General features: G+C 42.4%; 1 protein-coding gene across 1 annotated transcript in view; it reads right to left on the bottom strand.

Moving 5' to 3' along the window:
* NEK10 (NIMA related kinase 10) overlaps window positions 1-20,021 on the bottom strand; it is a 252,379-nt gene that overhangs the window by 180,667 nt on the left and 51,691 nt on the right. Inside the window, exons 6-15 of the mRNA XM_052640083.1 lie at window positions 18,246-18,287; window positions 16,755-16,833; window positions 15,947-16,014; window positions 14,501-14,580; window positions 13,096-13,182; window positions 7,912-8,136; window positions 4,958-5,097; window positions 4,019-4,080; window positions 2,024-2,101; window positions 159-223 (exon numbers count right to left, since the gene is read on the bottom strand). Of these exons, the coding sequence (XP_052496043.1) occupies window positions 159-223; window positions 2,024-2,101; window positions 4,019-4,080; window positions 4,958-5,097; window positions 7,912-8,136; window positions 13,096-13,182; window positions 14,501-14,580; window positions 15,947-16,014; window positions 16,755-16,833; window positions 18,246-18,287 (926 nt within the window). The remainder of the gene's footprint in view (window positions 1-158; window positions 224-2,023; window positions 2,102-4,018; window positions 4,081-4,957; window positions 5,098-7,911; window positions 8,137-13,095; window positions 13,183-14,500; window positions 14,581-15,946; window positions 16,015-16,754; window positions 16,834-18,245; window positions 18,288-20,021) is intronic.

Raw genomic sequence — 20,021 nt, 5'->3', positions numbered from 1 at the left:
TTAGGGCTGCTTTGCTTTATCTGTGGATTTTAAGAAGTCTGAGGACACATGTTTTGCATTTTGACTTTTTCTTTTCTTACTGTTTGCATATAAAGCAGGCCTGTGGAAACAGTTGAATCTAAAGATCATGGGTCACCCAAACTTCTCTAAGCTCATACCTTTTAAAGAGTGGTCTGTTTCTTTCCATACTGAAGAGAAACCTCAAGGCTCTGAATGCGTAACACTGGAAGATAGAAGGATATGTGATTCTCAAATGGTAGCTCAAGAAAGTAAAACATTTTCAGGCTAGAATGATCATGAAGTGGACACTAAGGTGGCTCTACAGTGAGCATGCCTGGTGCCTGTGGGAGCCACAGCTTGTAACTGCAAACAGGTGACAGAAACACCGGAGTTCTCGTGTTTCAAAAGCATTTGCACTGCGGAAGGCTAGCGGCCTGGGCCTTGATTCAGAGCCTGTCATTCAGTTCCTTTCTAGAATGTACAAAAGGAGCACAGAGACAAGAAATAAAACTCCCGTGCCAAGAAAACCAAATGTCACAAGATTTCCAGGAGCTCAAGGTTTATTTTGTTTCTAGCCTGCTACGTATGCCTCAATATTTATATACTTTTCATGAGAAAATAAACCCTAGAAATGATGACATATAAAAATATCCACAGGCACAGTGGACTCCAAGTTGACAAATTGGTTACTTGAGTAAAGTCTAAGGCAGTCCCCAGACAGAACCATCTACAGTTCTATCCGAGAGCACTCAGAAGAGGCCTGTAAGGGTTCACCAGAGAAAAATAAACACTGGAAATTCTGCAGTGCTGAGAAAAGAGAGCAAGAGAGCCCTGGGCCTGCAGCTATACCTGTACCCAAGGCCACCACAAGGTTGACGAGCGTCTGCTGAATTCAAGTCTGAAATCATTTCATAAAATCAGTGATCCAAGTATAGAATGGTCGCAAACAAAACAGCCTGGAAAAGTCAGGCAGATAACAAGATTACACAAAGGAGCCTGGTGAGAAAGGAAGCGGCTGTGAGAAGTGGGAAACCTGTGTGTGTCTTGGGAGAATTTCCATAAAAATTCTTTAAAACCCTCTGATGACCTAACAGGCTGCACGTCCGGAAGAAGGTGGACTTGTCCTGTTCTGGCGCAAGGTCAGGCCTCTGTGCTGCCTGAGAGACAGCCATCCCCCGCCCGTGTGTTCTCAGTGGCAGCTCTGTCTGCCAGCCCACAGACACCACCACAGATTCTCTGAGGGTCTCATGATCATTCTGGGTGAGAGCCCTGAAGTCAGCTTGAAGGCAAACGTCACTTTTTACTTCCTTTTCTAATGACTTGAAAAAAGGGAGGAGCTTCAACAGCTGCAAAGGCTACCTCTGAATCTCATTTTATTATTCCAGTGTCTCGGGGAACACTTGCCCTCTGGTGTCCATATAAGATCCTGCAGAATGAGGCCCCTTCTTACCCACCAGGCCCCTTCTCCCAAAGCAGTCCCCCTCCACCTCCGCCCCCACACACCTGCCCTAAGCACGTTCTAAGCTGCCAGGCCCTCGTGCTGCGTCCGTGCTCTTCTCTGCGTATGCTCTTCCACTCTGGAGCAGGAGTCAGGGGTGTCCACTCCACCCCCTCACTCACCCAACCAGCACCTTCTCATCTACTGAGATCCATTGTACAAGTCTGCCTTTGTAAAGGAGAAAGGCTAGTGACTGTGCTCCATGCTTAAATACAGCACATAATTCCCTCCCCCCTTTTTTTTGCTGATAAACAAGCAATATTTTTAAAACAGAACTTATGGATAAGCAAAGAAATATCTAAATAAAATCACCTATCTCCCTATGGAAAAACTACTATTAAATCTTTTATACTGTTTTAACATCATTTCTTTCCATTCCAGCCTCTCTTACCAGGTATTTTTCCCTCACGGTCAGTACAGGGGACCAGTGCTAACCTACAAGTTCTAAAAATCATACCTTATATTATCAAAATTTCCCCAGATTCCAGTAACTTGATATTAAAGAATAATAGATATGTTTATTACCTGTAATAGATTAGTTTTTGCAGCATTCTTTTGTTTGTTTGGTAAAATTAATTTTGCTATTGTATATATACCATTTTCCTGGAAGAATAAACATGCCATGTTATCAGTGAGCAAGAAAAAAAGAACAACTTTAAAACATTAAAGAAGAACTGTTAGTATAATTTTGGAACCATGAGTAAATATTACAGGACAATACTAAAGATGTTAATGTAATGTGTTTAAACATCAAAGGGTATAACCACATCTTAAAATTTCAACTGTAATTAAAGATGATAACAAAGTACATCAATTCAAAGTGATTTAAATACTTTAAAAACAAAGAGTAGGAGCCAAAAAGGGAGCAGAGTTAAGGGATCCAAATACCTCTATATTTTACATTTTAAATATAAAATTATAAAATGCAATTATAATAGATAAAATTATAATTTATAAAAATTATAATATATAACATATTTCTCCCTTTATTGTTTTGTTAATTAAATAATACATGGAGATAAATTAGTATAGAAAAGAAAAGAGAAAATATATTTTTTAAAATGAATGCTATTTGTATAAACAACATCTTTCTAGACTTATTCTAATACAAATAAACACATGGAGAAATGAACAAAATGTATTGCCTTACTGGTACTTTTGTATTATCTATTAGATACATAATTTACTAAATTCTCTACGTGGACATTTATAACTGTGCAGAGTTTTACCTGCCTTACTACATTCAGTCTTTTATAAAATAATTTATTTTTAACTGGAGGATAACTGCTTTATAATATTGTTGTAAATATTGTATTGTTGGTTTCTGCCATACATCAACATGAATCAGCCACAGGTATACACATGTCCCCTCTCTCTTGAATCTCCCTCCCCACTCCCACCCCATCCCACCCCTCTAGGTTGTCACAGAGGTTGTCTGCGCTACCTGCAGGATACAGCAATTCCCACTGGCTACCTATTTTACATATGGTAATGCATGTTTCCATGGTACTCTTTCAATTTGTCCCCCCCTCTCCTTCCCCTACTGGGTCCACAAGTCTGTTCTCTGTGTCTGCATCTCCATTGCTGCCCTGCAGATAGGTTTATCAGTACCATCTTTCTAGATTCCATATATACGTGTTAATGTACGATATTTGCTTTTCTCTTTCTGACTTACTAGCTATTATGTGAATTAGTCTTACGGTTTTCCTTGTTTTATACATGACAAAGTCAAAGCTTAGGTGGAATACTTTTCCAGAGGCCAAGACAGCAAGTTAACAGTAATGGGACTGAGCATCCCCCTGCCTCACCAGCCGCCCTGACCTGCTGAACTCCTCAGGGACTCTCATCACTGCTGACCTGATCCTTACTAACATTATGAATTTATATATTTTTAAGTTGATGTATTGACCCCCTCCAAAAAAAAAGTTTCCTCTGTAAAATCCAACAAACAGAAAGTAACTTTTATAACAGAAACAGATTAAAGGGTTGTATACAAATGTGTGTATTTATACACACACACACACGTACATATGACTCTATATGTAGTAAGTTGGTTACTGAATTATGCTTTGTGTGCTTTGTGAAATTAGTCTGTCAGCAATAAATATTTTGTTTGCTGTGTTTCATCCATATGACCCTGCCATCCCACTACTGGGCATATACCCTAAACAACTTGATATCCTCTTAAAGTTACTGTTATCCTTGGCTCATGGCATCCTGTGTGCCCCAAATTAAAGCAGATCAGAATAGCTTTTTTAAAAAAGGATAAAGAGAATGAAATAACTGCATATAATATAAGAAATAAACACCATCAGTCAACTACATGGCAGTTCTCTGAAAGCTAAGTGAGTTAACAGGGGAAGGATAAGAATATAAAATGGAATCCTACATGTTAGATAAGATATTACAATATTTTAAGACCACGTTGTTGGGACCACAGAGGCCACGATCTGGGACACCAGGGCCGCCTTCAGTGGGCTCCCTGCACTGTGGCGCGGTCCCGGCGCCCCGCCCTCTCACCTGCACCACCTGGTGGGCGTTGCTGTCGTCCAGCACCAGCTCCGTGAGGGCCGCACAGCAGGCTGCAATGAAAACCACCAAACACCAAGTCTTTCGTGCCCACGGCTGCACTTGCATGGTTACACCAGCACTCTCACTCCCTGCCTCAGAGAACTTCACTGGCAGAGTCATTCCTCAAAAAACACTAATCTCCTGGGCCTTCCCTGGTGGACCAGTGACCAAGATTCCACACTCCCACTGCAGAGGGCCCGGGTTTAAGCCCTGGCCAGGGAGCTACATCCTACACAATGCAACTAAAAACCCCACATGCCGAAATGAAGATCAAAGATTCCGTGTACTGCAGCAAAGACCTCGTGCACCCAAATAAAGAAATACTTTTTTTTAAGAGTTGGTTTTAAAACACTGATTTCCCCTCTGGCACATCTCTGGGGAAAGGCAGCTGAGCTGTGCTTGCCGGCGCCTGTCTTCTCCGTGTAACCCAAGTGCGCGCCCACCCCAGGCCGCCTGTGCACTGGGGGAGGCGGGCCGGCACCGTCCGCCCTGAGCCCAGCACAGGCCCTCACGGAGCAGGCGCACAGCGCACATCCACGGTGGGTGGACAAATAGTGCGCACTCTAAATACACTATACAGTGTAACCTTTACAATCTGAGCATGAACTGTTTCAGAGGGCTGATACACTAGCGCATGGAACTGGTAAGGAGAAGGGGCCAGGGGTCCAACCCCTAGTTGTGCACCTGTCCAGAACACTGTTAGCAAAGTTCGGGGTGTCTTTAACCTGCAGTTCCAACCCTGGTACCAAGAAGTTTCAAGCATCCACATGAATTTAACTTCATAGTTTTTATAGTTATAAATTGGGCCTAATTAATATTATCCTTATAATCTTAGAATAATATAAAGTTAGTATCACATAATAAAACATAAGAATGTGATATAAATACCTGCTTGAAGAGAGAAAGTATTTTCTTGTATTTCCCGAGGGCTTAAATCTTCTGACAAATGAAGCTGCTGGATTCGGCCAGCCGCATTGGCACTAGACAGGCTTCCAATGGAGGAACGATCAGAAACAAAATTTCTGTCTCTGAAAAACAAAAGTCAGCGCACAGACCGATTTACCAACGGCTGTTCACAGTTTCCATCTGAGAAATCTTGCCTCTCCCAGATCATAAAGTGTTCTCCTATGTTATCGTTGTTGTTTGACCTTCCAAACTACCCAGACATGATTTCTGTGTACAGTGTGATGTAGGAGTCATCTCTCTCTCTGTCCCATTCAGCCACCTCTGTTTTGAACTCTTTTCCTCTGCCATTTACTTGAATACATCTCAGTCTTCATCATTCTGGGTTTTGTCTTTTTCCATTAAATTTCAGTCTGCTTTCATCTTAGGGAAGTTCTCTTCTATTAGATCATTGAGGCTTTGCAAAATCTCCCTTGGTTTTATTCTTTACCTTAGGGATGTTAATTACCCACACGTTCTGCAGCCATATGCTTCATTTTCCTGCTGCTCTCGTTCCCTCGTCCCCTTCCCTTGTGTCGTGTGTAATGTCATCAGGCATGCCCTTCCTTTCACTGACTCCTCGTTCTTCCCTGTCCTGGGTTTGTGCGTTGTTCAGTTCTCATCTCTCCCAGCTCCACAGTCATCCTGCTTCCCTTTGTACTATTCTATCATCTCACCTTCAATTTCATTTCATAAACTTCACAGTCTGTTCAGTCTTTGACAAAATAAAGCATTTGATTTTCTGTTTACTTGGTGTAACATCTTCCACAACCGATTCTTTATCTGTCTTTATTTGCTTTGTTGCCTTTTGTTTTACATGACTGCCCAGAGTTGTTTTTTGTTTGTTTTTTCATATTTATTTGTCATGACAGCAGCTCTACCTAGATTTCTATATGCCCAAATGTAACATGGATGGAGTCTCCCCGGCCTCCCTCCTGAGTCACCCAGGCCCTCTGTCCTTCCTTTGGGGAGCACAGGGAAGACAGTGGAGCCAGGTCTAGGCATAGTCACCATCAGTGATCTTCAATTACGATAAACCTTGAATGTCAGGGATCACTCTGCCTGATCAAGAGCATGGAGCCTTTTAGTCACTGCCTCTGAGTTTGGGACTGCAGGTGAATGGGCGTGACTAGATCTCCTGGACACCACCCTGACAAAACAGCCTGTTCATACTCCAGCCAGCAGACCGACTGGCAGCCTCGTACCAGCTCCAGGCAGCCAAGCTCTGAAAGGATGCTGTTGACCCAGCTGGGGTCACAATTTTCCCAGAGCACTGAGTAATGTTTAACATGGAATAAGGGTTGACATATATCATCTTTCCAGGGAAGAGATTTCTAACATTGTACCACCGAAGTAGACTGGGAAAATTACTTTTTTTTAGATGTAAAAGAACTCTTTTCTATCAAGAATAGTTATGGCTTGCACAAAATAGGGAAACTAGTGCCTATATTAAACTCAGTTCTGTGCAGGCATTGTCCTTGAAATATTGCTTAACTATTACATAATTTAATTTTATCATCAAGAAAATAGCTCCTCTCCAAGACGGCTCCCTGTAGCCACTGTAATAACTATCATGGAACAAAAATTATCACCACCATCACCATCAACATTATCATCCTACAAACTCAAGTGGGGAAAAAACATCTGCAGCCAGAGTTACTTTGACTATTAGGCTAACCCATCATGCCGCATTACTAATGAAAGATTTATAATTTAAAGTATTTGAGATTTTTGTGTGATATTCATGAAAACAAGAAGGTTGTCAACAATCTACACATCTTTTCCTTGGTTTTGGTAAGGACAGAAATTGTTAAGAAAGCTACTGCTCAGATCTCTAGCCTATTTTTACACTTTGGAAAGTTCCCTCAGAGAATGGAAGTGATGACACACCGCTCCACAATACCAAGTTACAAGGCACAATAAGCACAAAGTCTGAATGATGTTGATTTGATAGCATGTTATATTAAAATTAATGTTACTCTTTTATTAGAATGAGCTTTATTTACATACTATAGATAAGTGTGGTCTTTTTCTAGGCAGATATAATCCTTTTCACCTTTAATTCAGCATCTAGAGGGGTGAATTATGCTTTATAATAATTTTAGGTAATAGAATCCTCCCACTAATGGTACCAATAGATGTTGTTATTCAATACTTCCATGTATGTAATACACACAATATCTACTATCTGTTGTTACTGCTATGATTTTTGCAACATACTTCAAGGGAATTTCAGTTTGCAACTCTTTTAACAAACCATTCCTTCCCCAGATTCATGGCTCTGAACGTCACTGAATTCTGTTTTTAAAAGAGAGACAGCAAGGTGTTCACATAGCTCAGAGCACTGCCGTGGAGATTAGAGAGACAAGAGGAGCAACTGGACCAGGGCCAGTAACATGCAACCATTTGATGGACAGTATTTTCTCCTGTTTCAGCTAAGGATTATACACCTGCTCCTGCCATGCGGGCTTTGCCTTCTCTTTATAGATGAGTGTGACATATATGCACACACAGACATTTTAGTAAAACGGTAGCAACTAGTGTACTTGTTGGGATTACAGTATGCATGTACTGATTCAAGAGGGGTGGCCAGACAAACGTTTTCTCTGGGTTTCTAGTCAGCCCACATTGGCAGAGTGAAGCCCTTCTTTACCCCTGGCACTAGCCTGGAGGCTGGTGATGCAAAGATAAACATGTCAGGGCCCCCCTAGAAGCTAAAATGACAAACGCCCCCAACACTGATGAAGAGCCTGTTTACTACAAGTAGAAATGACTGCAGAAGAGGAATGACCAAGAGCAGAGGGGAGCTAGCCGAGCGTGTGCCCACTCTGCCTTCACGCGGCTGAGACCCCAGCCTTCATCAACCAGGGTGAAACAGGTGAAAGGCCACCCTGACTCACCCTCGTAAAATATGAAGAAGTTGCTTGATGCCACCCCAAATGCGGATTTCCACGCTGGTCTCTGGGTCCTCGCAAATCTGCACCAGAATCCAGACGACACTCCATAGCAGCTTCAGGTGGTCTGAGTGCAGCAGGCTGAGCAGGACAGGGACCCCCTCGTAGAGCTTCACCTGCTCTCTCACCTGGCGCTCGGCACAGAGCAGGCGCAGCAGCTCGGCTGTCAGCCTGCGATGGAGGGGAGGGGAGAGGGGTGCACTCAGCTCAGTGGGACCGGCCTGGCTTGGTTCACACTGAGCTGCTCACTTGCACAGACTGTGGTGCTAGCGTGCTCTCCATCCGGGTCTGCACGCACTTCTGTAAAGGCTGGACCACAGCTAAGGGTTTGTAGCTCTGGAGGCCTTACAGTCTCTGTCACAACTACCCAGTCACACTGACACGGAAAAAGCAGCCACAGGCAACACACAAAAACCAACAGGCACAGCTGTGTGCCAATAAACCTTTATTTACAAAAACAGGCAGGGGGCCAAATTTCACCTGCAGAAATTTACCCCTTTGTAACCACTTTCTAAGCCACATCTTCACGGGTATCCCCACTGGTCTGGCTAAAAACCTACTAACCAGCAAATAGGCATCAAGTACATACAATGGGGCCTGCACTGTGATCAAGACCAAAGAAATATAAAAGCTCTATTTTAGTCTTCAGAAACTTATTATATGATTATAAAAATGAGACATTAGGGACTTCCCTCATGGTCCAGTGGTTAAGAATCCACCCTCCAATGCAGAGGGCATGGGTTCAATCTCTAGTCAGGAAACTAAGGCCCCGCATGCTCAGGGCACCTAAGCCTGCATGCCATAATGAAGACCTAATGCAGCCAAATAAATAAATCTTCTTTTAAAAAAATGAGACATTAATGCATGATGGCAAAAAACACGATGATCCAGGGACATTAAATGTGAAGCGCTCAGTGAACATCTGGAGAATAAAAGATAATGATGGATAAGACATAACATTATGATGACAGACATTTCAGAGAGCCATCCTGTCCTCCAGGCTCACACTCCGAACTCTCTCCCGGGATGGTGTCGTTTATTTTTAAGGCCTCAGACCCTCTCTCTGCCCTACGTGGAGAGTTCATGCAAACATCACTCCCAACCTCTAGAGTTTTCAGTGAGCCACTTGGGTGCTCCACAGGCACTCACGTAACTGTCTCTAGGCTCAAAGTCCTTATCCTTCTCTGCAGATCAGCCCTTCCTCTCATGTTGCTGATCTGGACCCAGGACACCACAGCCTTTTCAATTTCCAAGCCAAAGATTGGGAATCCTCCAAGACACTTCCTCTCCAACCTGTCCCTGAAGTGGGGAACCTTCAGTGCCCCTGTTTCCGAGGCAAGCACTGGGGCTAATTCTTCTGTGAGTCCTGCAGTAGCTATCCCCACTGTCCCTCCATCCTAGTGATGCTCAACTATGCTCACGATACAAGTGCCTCAGCCACGCAGCTCTCCAACATTCCCATTCTCATCTGGACTCACAATTCTTTGTGTGTGTGCTAAGTCCCTTCAGTTGTGTCCAACGCTTTGCAACCTTATGGATTGTAGTCCACCAGGCTTCTCTGTCCATGGGATTCTCCATGAATACTGGGGGCAAGAATAGTGGAGTGGGTTGCCATGCCTTCCTCCAGGGGATCTTCCTAACCCAGGGGTCGAACCTGCGTCTCTTACGTCTCCTGCATTGGCAGACGGATTCTTTACCACTAGTGCCACCTGGGAAGCCCCTACAATTCCTTTACCTGAGCTAATTTTCACAGCTCCTCTCCCTCCCAAACTTGCATGCTCTGACATTCAGAACATATGTGCTTTGGTAGACTGCATTCTTCGCCTTCTCAAACTTACTTCACCACACCTTCCCTCCTCGTTCTAAGTGAATCTCACTGTGTGGCTGAATTCCACACCCCACACACTAAAATCAGAAGAACTATTCCCACAAAATCCATCCGATCATGCTTAAAATCTGTGAGTCTCCATGATGTTCATGATAAAAGCCACACTATTTAGCACAAACAGCCCATCAATGACCTGGTTAAAGGTGTCTCTCATCTGTAAAATATGGGAAGAGTTACGGTTCGGATTAAACAAGTCAACACAGGGAAGTGCTTGAGCAGGGCCTGGCCTGTAAAGCGCTGGCCAGCGTGAGCTCTGTTTCTAACTCATCGCCACCTGCTGAGCTAGTTTCCTGCACTCCCTCCCGCACTCTGCTGCAGCTGCACCCCCCCACACACGCGCCTCGCTTGCACATCACTGCACACCTCCAGGGGGAGCATATTCTGTTCGCTTGTCCCTTTTACTGCCTGGCAATTGCCCCTTCTTTTAGGAAACTTGGAATGACCTCTTGCTCCAATTGGAGGTGCCCTGCCCCCAGGGTATCTGTCCTGTCCCTCACTGACCACACCAACTACAACGTTGGCATAAAACTGATGGCTTCTGTGTCTGACCCTCCCCTACATTGTGCAGCCCTGTCTCACTCATTTTTGGTTTTTCAATACCTGTGCAGAATCTATTAGGCAAATGAATTCAGATAACCAAATCTATACCAACCGGTACAGTTGGTAAAAGAGGGTTAAATTGGCTTAGAAGAAGAATTCAAGGGATTTGCTATGAGTTAAATGTCAGTGCTTTATTGCTTGGGATTTCTATTAACTATTTTGCCTCCTTAGAACATTATGATTTATTCAACTCAGTATCAAATGATACTCAACTAAGTATCAAATGACACAGGTTGCAACTTGATAACAGATATCTGGATAGAGTAAGTTTTCAGGGCAAAAGGAAGTTCAAGTAAAAAATTATTCATTTTACTTTAGATTCTGTTTTGGTCATGAAATAAGTCAGTAGCTATCTTAGTGTATTTTACTTGCCTTAAGCAAAATGGCTATATGAGGAGGCCTTACAAATAGCTGTGAAAAATGGGAAGCAAAAAGCAAAGGAGAAAAGGAAAGATATACCATTTGAATGCAGAGTTCCAAAGAATAGCAAGGAGAGAAAAGAAAGCCTTCCTCAGGGATCAGTGCAAAGAAATAGAGGAAAACAATACAATGGAAAAGACTAGAGATCTCTTCAAGAAAATTACAGATACCAAGGGAACATTTCATGCAAAGATGGGCACAATAAAGGACAGAAATGGTATGGACCTAACAGAAGCAGAAGATATTAAGAAGAGGTGGCAAGAATACACAGGAGAACTGTACAAAAAAGATCTTCATGACCCAGATAATCACAATGGTGTGATCACTCACCTAGAGCCAGACACCCTGGAATGTGAAGCCAAGTGGGCCTTAGGAAGCATCACTACGAACAAAGCTAGTGGAGGTGATGGAATTCCATTGAGTTATTTCAAATCCTGAAAGATGATGCTGTGAAAGTCCTGCACTCAATATGCCAGCAAATCTGGAAAACTCAGCGGTGGCCACAGGACTGGAAAAGGTCAGTTTTCATTCCAATTCCAAAGAAGGGCAATGCCAAAGAATACTCAAACTACTGCACAATTGCACTCATCTCACACACTAGTAAAATAATGCTCAAAATTCTCCAAGCCAGGCTTCAGCAATACGTGAACCGTGAACTTCCTGATGTTCAAGCTGGTTTTAGAAAAGGCAGAGGAACCAGAGATCAAATTGCTAACATCAGCTGGATCATGGAAAAAGCAAGAGAGTTCTAGAAAAACATCTATTTCTGCTTTATTGACTATGCCAAAGCCTTTGACTGTGTGGATCACAATAAACTGTGGAAAATTCTGAAAGAGATGGGAATACCAGACCACCTGACCTGCCGCTTGCGAAATCTGTATACAGGTCAGAAAGCAACAGTTAGAACTGGACATGGAACAACAGACTGGTTCCAAATAGGAAAAGGGGTATGTCAAGGCTGTATACTGTCACCCTGTTTATTTAACTTATATGAAGAGTACATCAGGAGAAACGCTGGACTGGAGGAACACAAGCTGGAATCAAGATTGCCAGGAGAAATATCAATAACCTCAGATATGCAGATGACACCACCCTTATGGCAGAAAGTGGAGAAGAACTAAAGAACCTCTTGATGAAAGTCAAAGAGGAGAGGGAAAAAGTTGGCTTAAAGCTCAACATTCAGAGAACGAAGATCATGGCATCTGATCCCATCACTTCATGGCAGATAGGTGGGGAAACAGTGGCTGACTTTATTTTTTTGGGCTCCAAAATCACTGCAGATGGTGATTGCAGCCATGAAATTAAAAGACACTTACTCTTTGGAAGGAAAATTACGACCAACCTAGACAGCATAGTAAAAAGCAGAGACATTACTTTGCCAACAAAGGTGTGTCTAGTCAAGGCTATGGTTTTTCCAGTAGTCATCTATGGATGTGAGAGTTGGACTATGAAGAAAGCTGAGCGCCGAAGATGTGATGCTTTTGAACTGTGGTGTTGGAGAAGACTCTTGAGAGTCCCTTGGACTGCAAGGAGATCCAATCAGTCCATCCTAAAGGAGATCAGTCTTGGGTGTTCACTGGAAGGACTGATGCTGAGGCTGAAACTCCAATACTTTGGCCACCTGATGTGAAGTGCTGACTCATTGGAAAAGACCCTGATGCTGGGTAAGATTGAGGGCAGGAGGAGAAGGGGACGATAGAGGATGAGATGGTTGGATGACATCATAGACTCAATGGACATGGGTTTGGGTGGACTCCAGGAGTTGGTGATGGACAGGGAGGCCTGGCGTGCTGTGGTTCATGGGGTTGCAAAGAGTCAGACGGGACTGAGCTACTGAACTGAACTGAACTGAAAGCAAAATAGATTTTAGGAATCTAATCATTTATTCAACACAAAAACTGAAATTACTAAAAGTAGAGCCACTTTAGAGTTTCTTTCCTTAAGGAGATAGGATGTAAATAAATGTAATAAACAAAAGTATTAAAGATGCAATCATATATTTATATATTTCGAATATATGACCAGTTCTAGAAGTAAGACAGGACCAGAGATAAACTGATACACCTCTTTACTATTTGTTACTTTATATATATTAAATAGAAAATACATGCCAAGCTGAGTCGTGATATTCAGTTAACAATGTAACATGACATAATTAGAATAATAACCATCATTTTCATCACATATAAGACACTGCCATTTTCCCCTGTTAGCAATCCTACCTTTTGGAAAGCAAGTCATATTCATGTAAAATCATCAGCAGATTTTCTACGATGTTGAGCTCACTTATCTTCTCCCTACACTCTGGACTACAAATTGAAAAGTATTAGTAACTATGAGAAATGTCTCTTATTGATACCACATCCACGTATTTAATATCTTAGTTCTCATATTATCCCAGGAGGAGAAGCAAAATGCAATACAGCTGTATAGAGTGGGGCTACATTAAATGTCAACATTCAGTAAGTATTATATGTCATAAATTTAAATTTGTTCAATAACAGTATGATGATTAACACAGTTCCCACTGGAGAGGGGGATTCATAGGGTGTTCACTAAAAAGCAGTGAGGAGCATTACTCACAATATCCAAGAAACACAAACAAGCTATGGGTCCATTGACAGATGAAATAGAGAAATGCAATAATTGAATATTTATACCTAGTTACAAGAGAATATAATTGGGTACATGACCGAATATTATTCAGCCATAAAAACATGCTGTCATTTTTGATAATGTGGATGAACCTAGAGGACATTCTGTTAAATGAAATAAGCCAAACAGAGAAGGGCAACTACCATATGGCATCACTTACATGTGAAATTGAAAATAAACGAGCAAAACTGACTATATAGAAACAGAGAACAGAATAGCAGGTGTTTACTAGGGGCCGGAAGCAGCAGGAACAGGGACATGGGGGTTAAAGTGCACACACTTTCAGGTATGAGAAGACTGCACTAAAGACCCAACTCCTTGGCAACTACAGTTAGTAACACAGGGTTGTGCACGTGAAAGTTGCTGAGAGAAGACTTTACATGTTCTTATCACAGAACCAAAGAGAGAGGTGAAGAGGTCTTGATTATCTTGATCTTGGTAATCACCCCACAGTGTATATGTGTATCAAATCTTTACATTATACACTTGAAATACATAAAATTACATGTATAATTATTCCTCAATAAAGCTGGAAAAAATAAAACAGTGATCAAATGATTGGCATAAAAACATATTTAAAGTTTTTATTTAAAATAGTCATAACCTCTGAAAGGGCTATCTAGAATTTTTTAAAGGGCAAAAATATTTAAAAGTCTTAAATATAGAGGACAGAATGAAGAAAGACAGTCAGGGAGATTCAACTGTCAAAGAAATGTGCAATTTGAAAGTAGAAATAACTGAGGGTTGAATGAAAAAAGTAGGTAAATATTTCTGGTCAGAAAAAAATTTTTAACTGCTTTGCTGTTCCAACTTAAATTCTACAATGATGCATTTCCACCCCAATCCTCTTCAATATACTGATGGAGTTTTATGTTTTTATGCACAAATCTTAACTAAGTAGGTAACAAAATAAATTTTGCATTTCTCCCATCTGAGTTGCTATAGCAGCACAACTTTTAAAAATGCACTCACCTTTCAGCTAAACTAGCCAGAGCCAGAAGGGCACCCAACAGAACATTCGTATCTCGGGCACTGAGTAAGTTTACTAATGTCTGAAAAGCAGATTAAAATAAAGGTTAATTATAAAAAAGTACAAGCTTCTTGAACAGTATGTCTCCTTCTAAAGATCATAGATACTTAACCTCAAAAAAGGAGGTCTGTTAAACACTCACAATTCTCAGTTGTTTCTGCAGCAGGCGTCCACCGCTCTTTGGACGCACTCCCTGTGTCTCAACAGTCACCTCCTCAGGATTCCTATTATTATTACTCCTATCCCTATTACATTTTCACAGTCCCCCAGAGTGTACACCCAGACACACTTCAGGCCAGAGCTGCAGCCTGTACAACTGCTAGGTTGGTTTTGGGTTTCCACTATGTGAACTTTCCCCTTTAGGACCTCATGCACTTCACATGGAGCTAGCATTATCTTTGTTTCTCAGATCCCATCTTCTTTTTTTCCCCTTTCATTTTTTTTTTCTATTTTTCCCCCAAGGTGCATGGCATATGGGATCTTAGTTCTCTGAATAGGGACTGAACCCGCAGCCCCTGCCGTGAAAGTGCAGGACCGCGGGACCACCAGAGAAGTCCCTTCTGTCTTCCAACACAAATGTTTCCCAGGCTCCAGTCACTGACACTTCATTTCACAGTTTTTGTCACATGGCACCCTTAACACTAACTTAATGTTACTCAAAAATGTTCTTCAAATTCTAACTGATATTAGTGAAATATATAGCCTTTGAAATAAAAAAAAAAATGCTAACCTATATATCACTAAGAATCAACCTCCATAAAATGAGTAGCACGTGCTAACACATTTCAGACAACTTTGCCCTAATACTTGCTGGATAGCGCCTTCCTGGGACACAGAAACTCACAAATTATTGAAACCTGGCTCTAGGCAGCTACCATCTAAATGGCTTTGCTATATATATAAATGTAGTGTGTTTTGATTGAGCCTGCATTCACTCATCTTGAAATATGTATTTGACTCACAGGTTTATAATACTAAACCACCTTATTATGAGGTTAAACCACATGAATCTGACCTACAGACTATGGTAATTTCCCATGGTTCAAACTAACATAACTTCTGTGCCAAACTAATATTCATTTATTTGCAACACACACCTGGGGTCAATTTATGTATAACAACACTTAAATTAGGCAATCAAATTAGTTGATTAAGCAATAAAGAATTAAACAGCATTAAAAAAAGAAAGACGTTTCAGAAAACATCTATTTGCTGTTTCTAAATTTACTCTTGAGGTGGGTTAGCAGAGATCGGCAGTTTTAGGCTAGGTCGGCAAGTTTCCGAATTGTTACTACAGGTGGGGAGGCTTGACTGCAAGTGCTCTGGACCCTGCACGTGAGCCACCACCACGTGGCACTGACGCAGCCGCTCCTTCTGGGACCACTCACCTTGTGAGCTCCGCTTGTAGTGACCCATTCTCTTTGGTCTCTGACAGCAGCAAGTTTTTGAAAAATATCTATAAAGAAATGAGATATTTCAATGAGGGATTTGAAGCTTAAAGCGGGAGCGTACTCAAGCTTCCCAGGTGGTGCTAGTTGTTAAAAAAAAAAAAAACCCTGCCAATGCAGGAGACTTAAGAAACACGGGTTTGATCCCTGGGGTTGGGAAGATCCCCTGGAGAAGGACACCGCAACCCACTCCAGTGTTCTTGCCTGGAGAATCCCAGGGACAGAGAGGCCTGGCAGGCTACAGTCCACAGGGTCACAAAGAGTTGGGCACGACTGAAGCGACTTAGCATGCACGCAAAAAATATTTTTACCAAAAGTTGCTTTTATAGGCTTCCATTTTGGCTCAACTGGTCTGCCTGCAATACTGGAGACCTGAGTTGGATCCGTGGGTTGGGAAGATCCCCTGGAGAAGGGAAAGGCTACCCACTCCAGTATTTTGGCCTGGAGAATTCCATGGACTTTATAGTGGCAAAGAGCTGGACACGACTGAGCGACTTTCACTTCACTTGCTTTTATAGAAGTCTCTCGCGCTAAATAAACCTAAGCTTGTGCTCAATGAAAGTCTTTTAAAACGTGAAATTGGGCTTTTCAACACAAGAATCATGATCTAAAAATCTCCCCTCTGGGTACATTTTGCCATGAGCATAACAGCTGCCATGTACTCTCAAGCCCATAGCTGTGTGGGGAGCCTCCTAAGCATTCAGAGCGTCCCCTCTTCCCTGCCGCTGCCTCCCGGGGCCGCGCTCACACGTCATGTTGACCAGCTTGTCCACGCTGTGCTGCGCCTCCCCGTAGCCGAGGTACCCGTGCGCCACGATCTCCATGTACTGCGGGGGGACCAGACAACAGGTGAGCAGAGGAGAGGACTCCGAGAGCACACAACAGGAGTGGTAAGGCTGTGTACTTCTGAAAATGAGCTGCAGATGGCGCGACAGGGTCACCAAACAACGCTCGGTGCCCCTGCGCCGGCTTCAGGCAAGTGCCGAAGAGGATGGGTTCTGGGCTCTCAGCTTCCCTGGGGTGCCAGAAGTGGAGGGCGGGACCTGGAAAGACTGCTTTAACTCTCAAAAGTCCCAAGATGACTCATAACTCAATAAATCTGTGTTGCAATTTAGCCCCCAAATATAAGATACAAATAAGATACATGATACATAATATACAGTATCTAGAATTTTAATTCTTCACTATATCTTTTCATTAGAATTTTTATAACACACTGCATATATTTTATTGACCTTATGTTTTATAATATCCTAAATTACAACTAACCAGCATACAAGTAGATAGCAATAATTAGAATGACATGTATGGGATAGTCTGAAAATCCCTCACTGTTTGTAATTGTAAAATTATAAAAACTGAGAGTAATAAGAAATAGGTTCAGAGAAATACATACATCTCTATCATTTTAGTGGAAGTAAAATGGATAGAAAGATCCTTTACAATATAATCTTAAAAAGGATTATTTCATTAAATGAGCCAGACCTCTACCCAATTAAACAAATTTCTTCAAAATAAAAACTAGATATTATCTATTTCCCAAGAATAAAAATAATAAAATAGGTTTACTATTAAATTGCCATTAAAATTAATCATCCATTAATAATTTAGAATGAATTTGCAGGGCCATGGGTTATTATGAAATTATTCTTTGCATACATGCTATAGATTTCAGGAGGATGGGCTGTTTCAACTATTTCTATACCTAGAAATTTTGTCTGATTGTATTAATAGGCCCAAACATTGGGCTGACTTAGCATATTTATTCAGCTCCTTACCTTCCCTCAGTAGTTAGCAAAGCAGAAAAAAATACATGAAGATCATTCCTCACACTGTCATTTATTTCCAATATTTTAGTAAACACAGTAATTCTTTATTGTGTGAAAAAGTTATGAACATCCTCATAGCCAATATTTTCTCCTGCCAGCTTGGTGTGTGCACTGCTGAGGCTCAGGGCCTGCCAGCCAACACCTATTTATTTTCTTCACTCAGAAGACAGGTGACCCTTTATAAAAATGCTCTCATTTCACAGGTGGGGTAAAGTGAGCCCAATCAGCCAGGAAGAAACAGCTCAAGTCCCTCCCTGCTCTGTGTGTATCTTGTGTACTCATGGCCCTAGGCGCTTCTCCTTGCCAGGCAGCTATGTTGAAAGAGACCTCTCTGTCACACACTGGATCTCTGCCCAGAGGCACAACACAAAATGGAAAGGCAAGACCAGCCGCCAAAAAAGAGATCTTACCTGAGCTAGGTTTTCAATTCCACCCAAGCTATGAAGTATTCCCTAATAAAATAAAACAACAGAACAGACATGAATGATGAGAATGGGGGGAGGGGGATGTATTTTACATGCAATTGATTTATTAAGTCATAAGTTTGTAACTATTCCTGAAGGTCCACATTAGAATGTAAATATGGAAGACTTCAATGTTTGTTATTCATACTATATTTAAGATAAACTATTAATAGATATGGGCTTCCCTGGTGGCTCAGCAGCAAAGAATCTGCCTGCAATTCTGCCTGCAGGAGCTGTAGGAGACATGGGTTTGATCCCTGACTCAGGAAGATCCTCTGAAGGAGGGCATAGCAACCCACTCCAGAATTCTTACCTGCAGAATCCCATGGACAGAGAAGCCTGGCAGGCACAGTCCATGGGGTCACAAAGAGTCACAACTGAAGTGACTTAGCACATGGGTGCACATTAATAAATAGGAAAGTTGGGTTGAGTTGAACTGGAAGTAAGTGTGCAGGTTGAGCAGAACAGGAAGTAAGTAACTGCAGCCCGCGTCCTCACTCTATTTACTTCCTCCCATGTCATCATAAAATGTCAGAGCTGCAAAGAGCTGTTACATATCTCTCCCTTTACCGCCTCATATTACAGAATAGGAACACTAAAACCCAGAAAGGTAAACCATTTTGCCTAAATGACAGAGTCTGGATAAAAATCCAGCATCACTGAGTCCCAGGACTTTCCTCTAGGCCCTGCCTGGTGTGGTCCATGAACCAGCAGCAACAGCAGCGTCTGGAGCTGATTTGAAATGCACAATCGCCTACTCACCCCGGACATACTGAATGACACTCTTAGTATCAACAAGATCCCCAGGTAACTCACATGCCTGAGAAAATCTGAGCAGCATTGCTCTAGCAGAGTAGAAAACAGGGCTTCTCCTTCAGATGATGTGGCTAATGATCTTATGAAACTCATACCCTGAACAAATCTAAGGATAAGTAAGTAAGTAAAGTCGCTCAGTCGTGTCCGACTCTGTGACCCCATGGACTGTAGCCTACCAGGCTCCTCCCTCCATGGGATTCTCCAGGCAAGAGTACTGGAGTGGGTTGCCATTTCCTTCTCCAGGGGATCTTCCCAACCCAGGGATCGAACCCTGGTCTCCCGCATTCCAGGCAGACGCTTTAACCTCTGAGCCACCAGGGATAATCATTGCAAAATATAGATCTGATACAGAACTTTCAGGGCTTCCCATGTGGCTCAGTGGTAAAGAACTCTCCTGTCAATACAGGAGACATAAGAGACTCGGCTTCTATCTCTGGATCAGGAGGATCCCCTGGAGGAGGGCATGGCAACCCACTCCAGTATTCTTGCCTGGAGAATCCCATGGACAGAGGAGCCTGGTGGGCTACAGTCCACAGGATCGCAAAGAACCAGACACAACTGAAGTGACTTAGCACTCACGCACCGATTTCCAATAAGAAGGCACTGCATAAAACTTCTGGAAAGTGCTAAGAGAGAGGGTGCTGGGAGACTGGAGTGAAAGGAACTGGTTTGGAGCTCCACTAACAGCCAATGCTCTCAGGTTACTTGCACTGACATTTATCTTGGGATGAACGGGTTTCAGGTGGCTCTACCTGTTTAACGCGACGTTGCCTCCTCTCTCCTTACCTACTGTGCACACAAGGAAGTTATTTGAAATACAAATATTAGCCATCGTTCCAGCTCTGGAACGTGTCTGGCAATGAGTACATGAGTATGTATGAGGGGATGATCATGTGCTACCCTGGA

This window comes from Budorcas taxicolor, chromosome 1 (assembly GCF_023091745.1).
Source record: "Budorcas taxicolor isolate Tak-1 chromosome 1, Takin1.1, whole genome shotgun sequence".
NCBI classification, from domain to species: Eukaryota; Metazoa; Chordata; class Mammalia; order Artiodactyla; family Bovidae; genus Budorcas; species Budorcas taxicolor.
The sequence above is the reverse complement of the archived record's forward strand: the minus strand, read 5'-3'. Positions and strand labels throughout refer to the sequence as shown.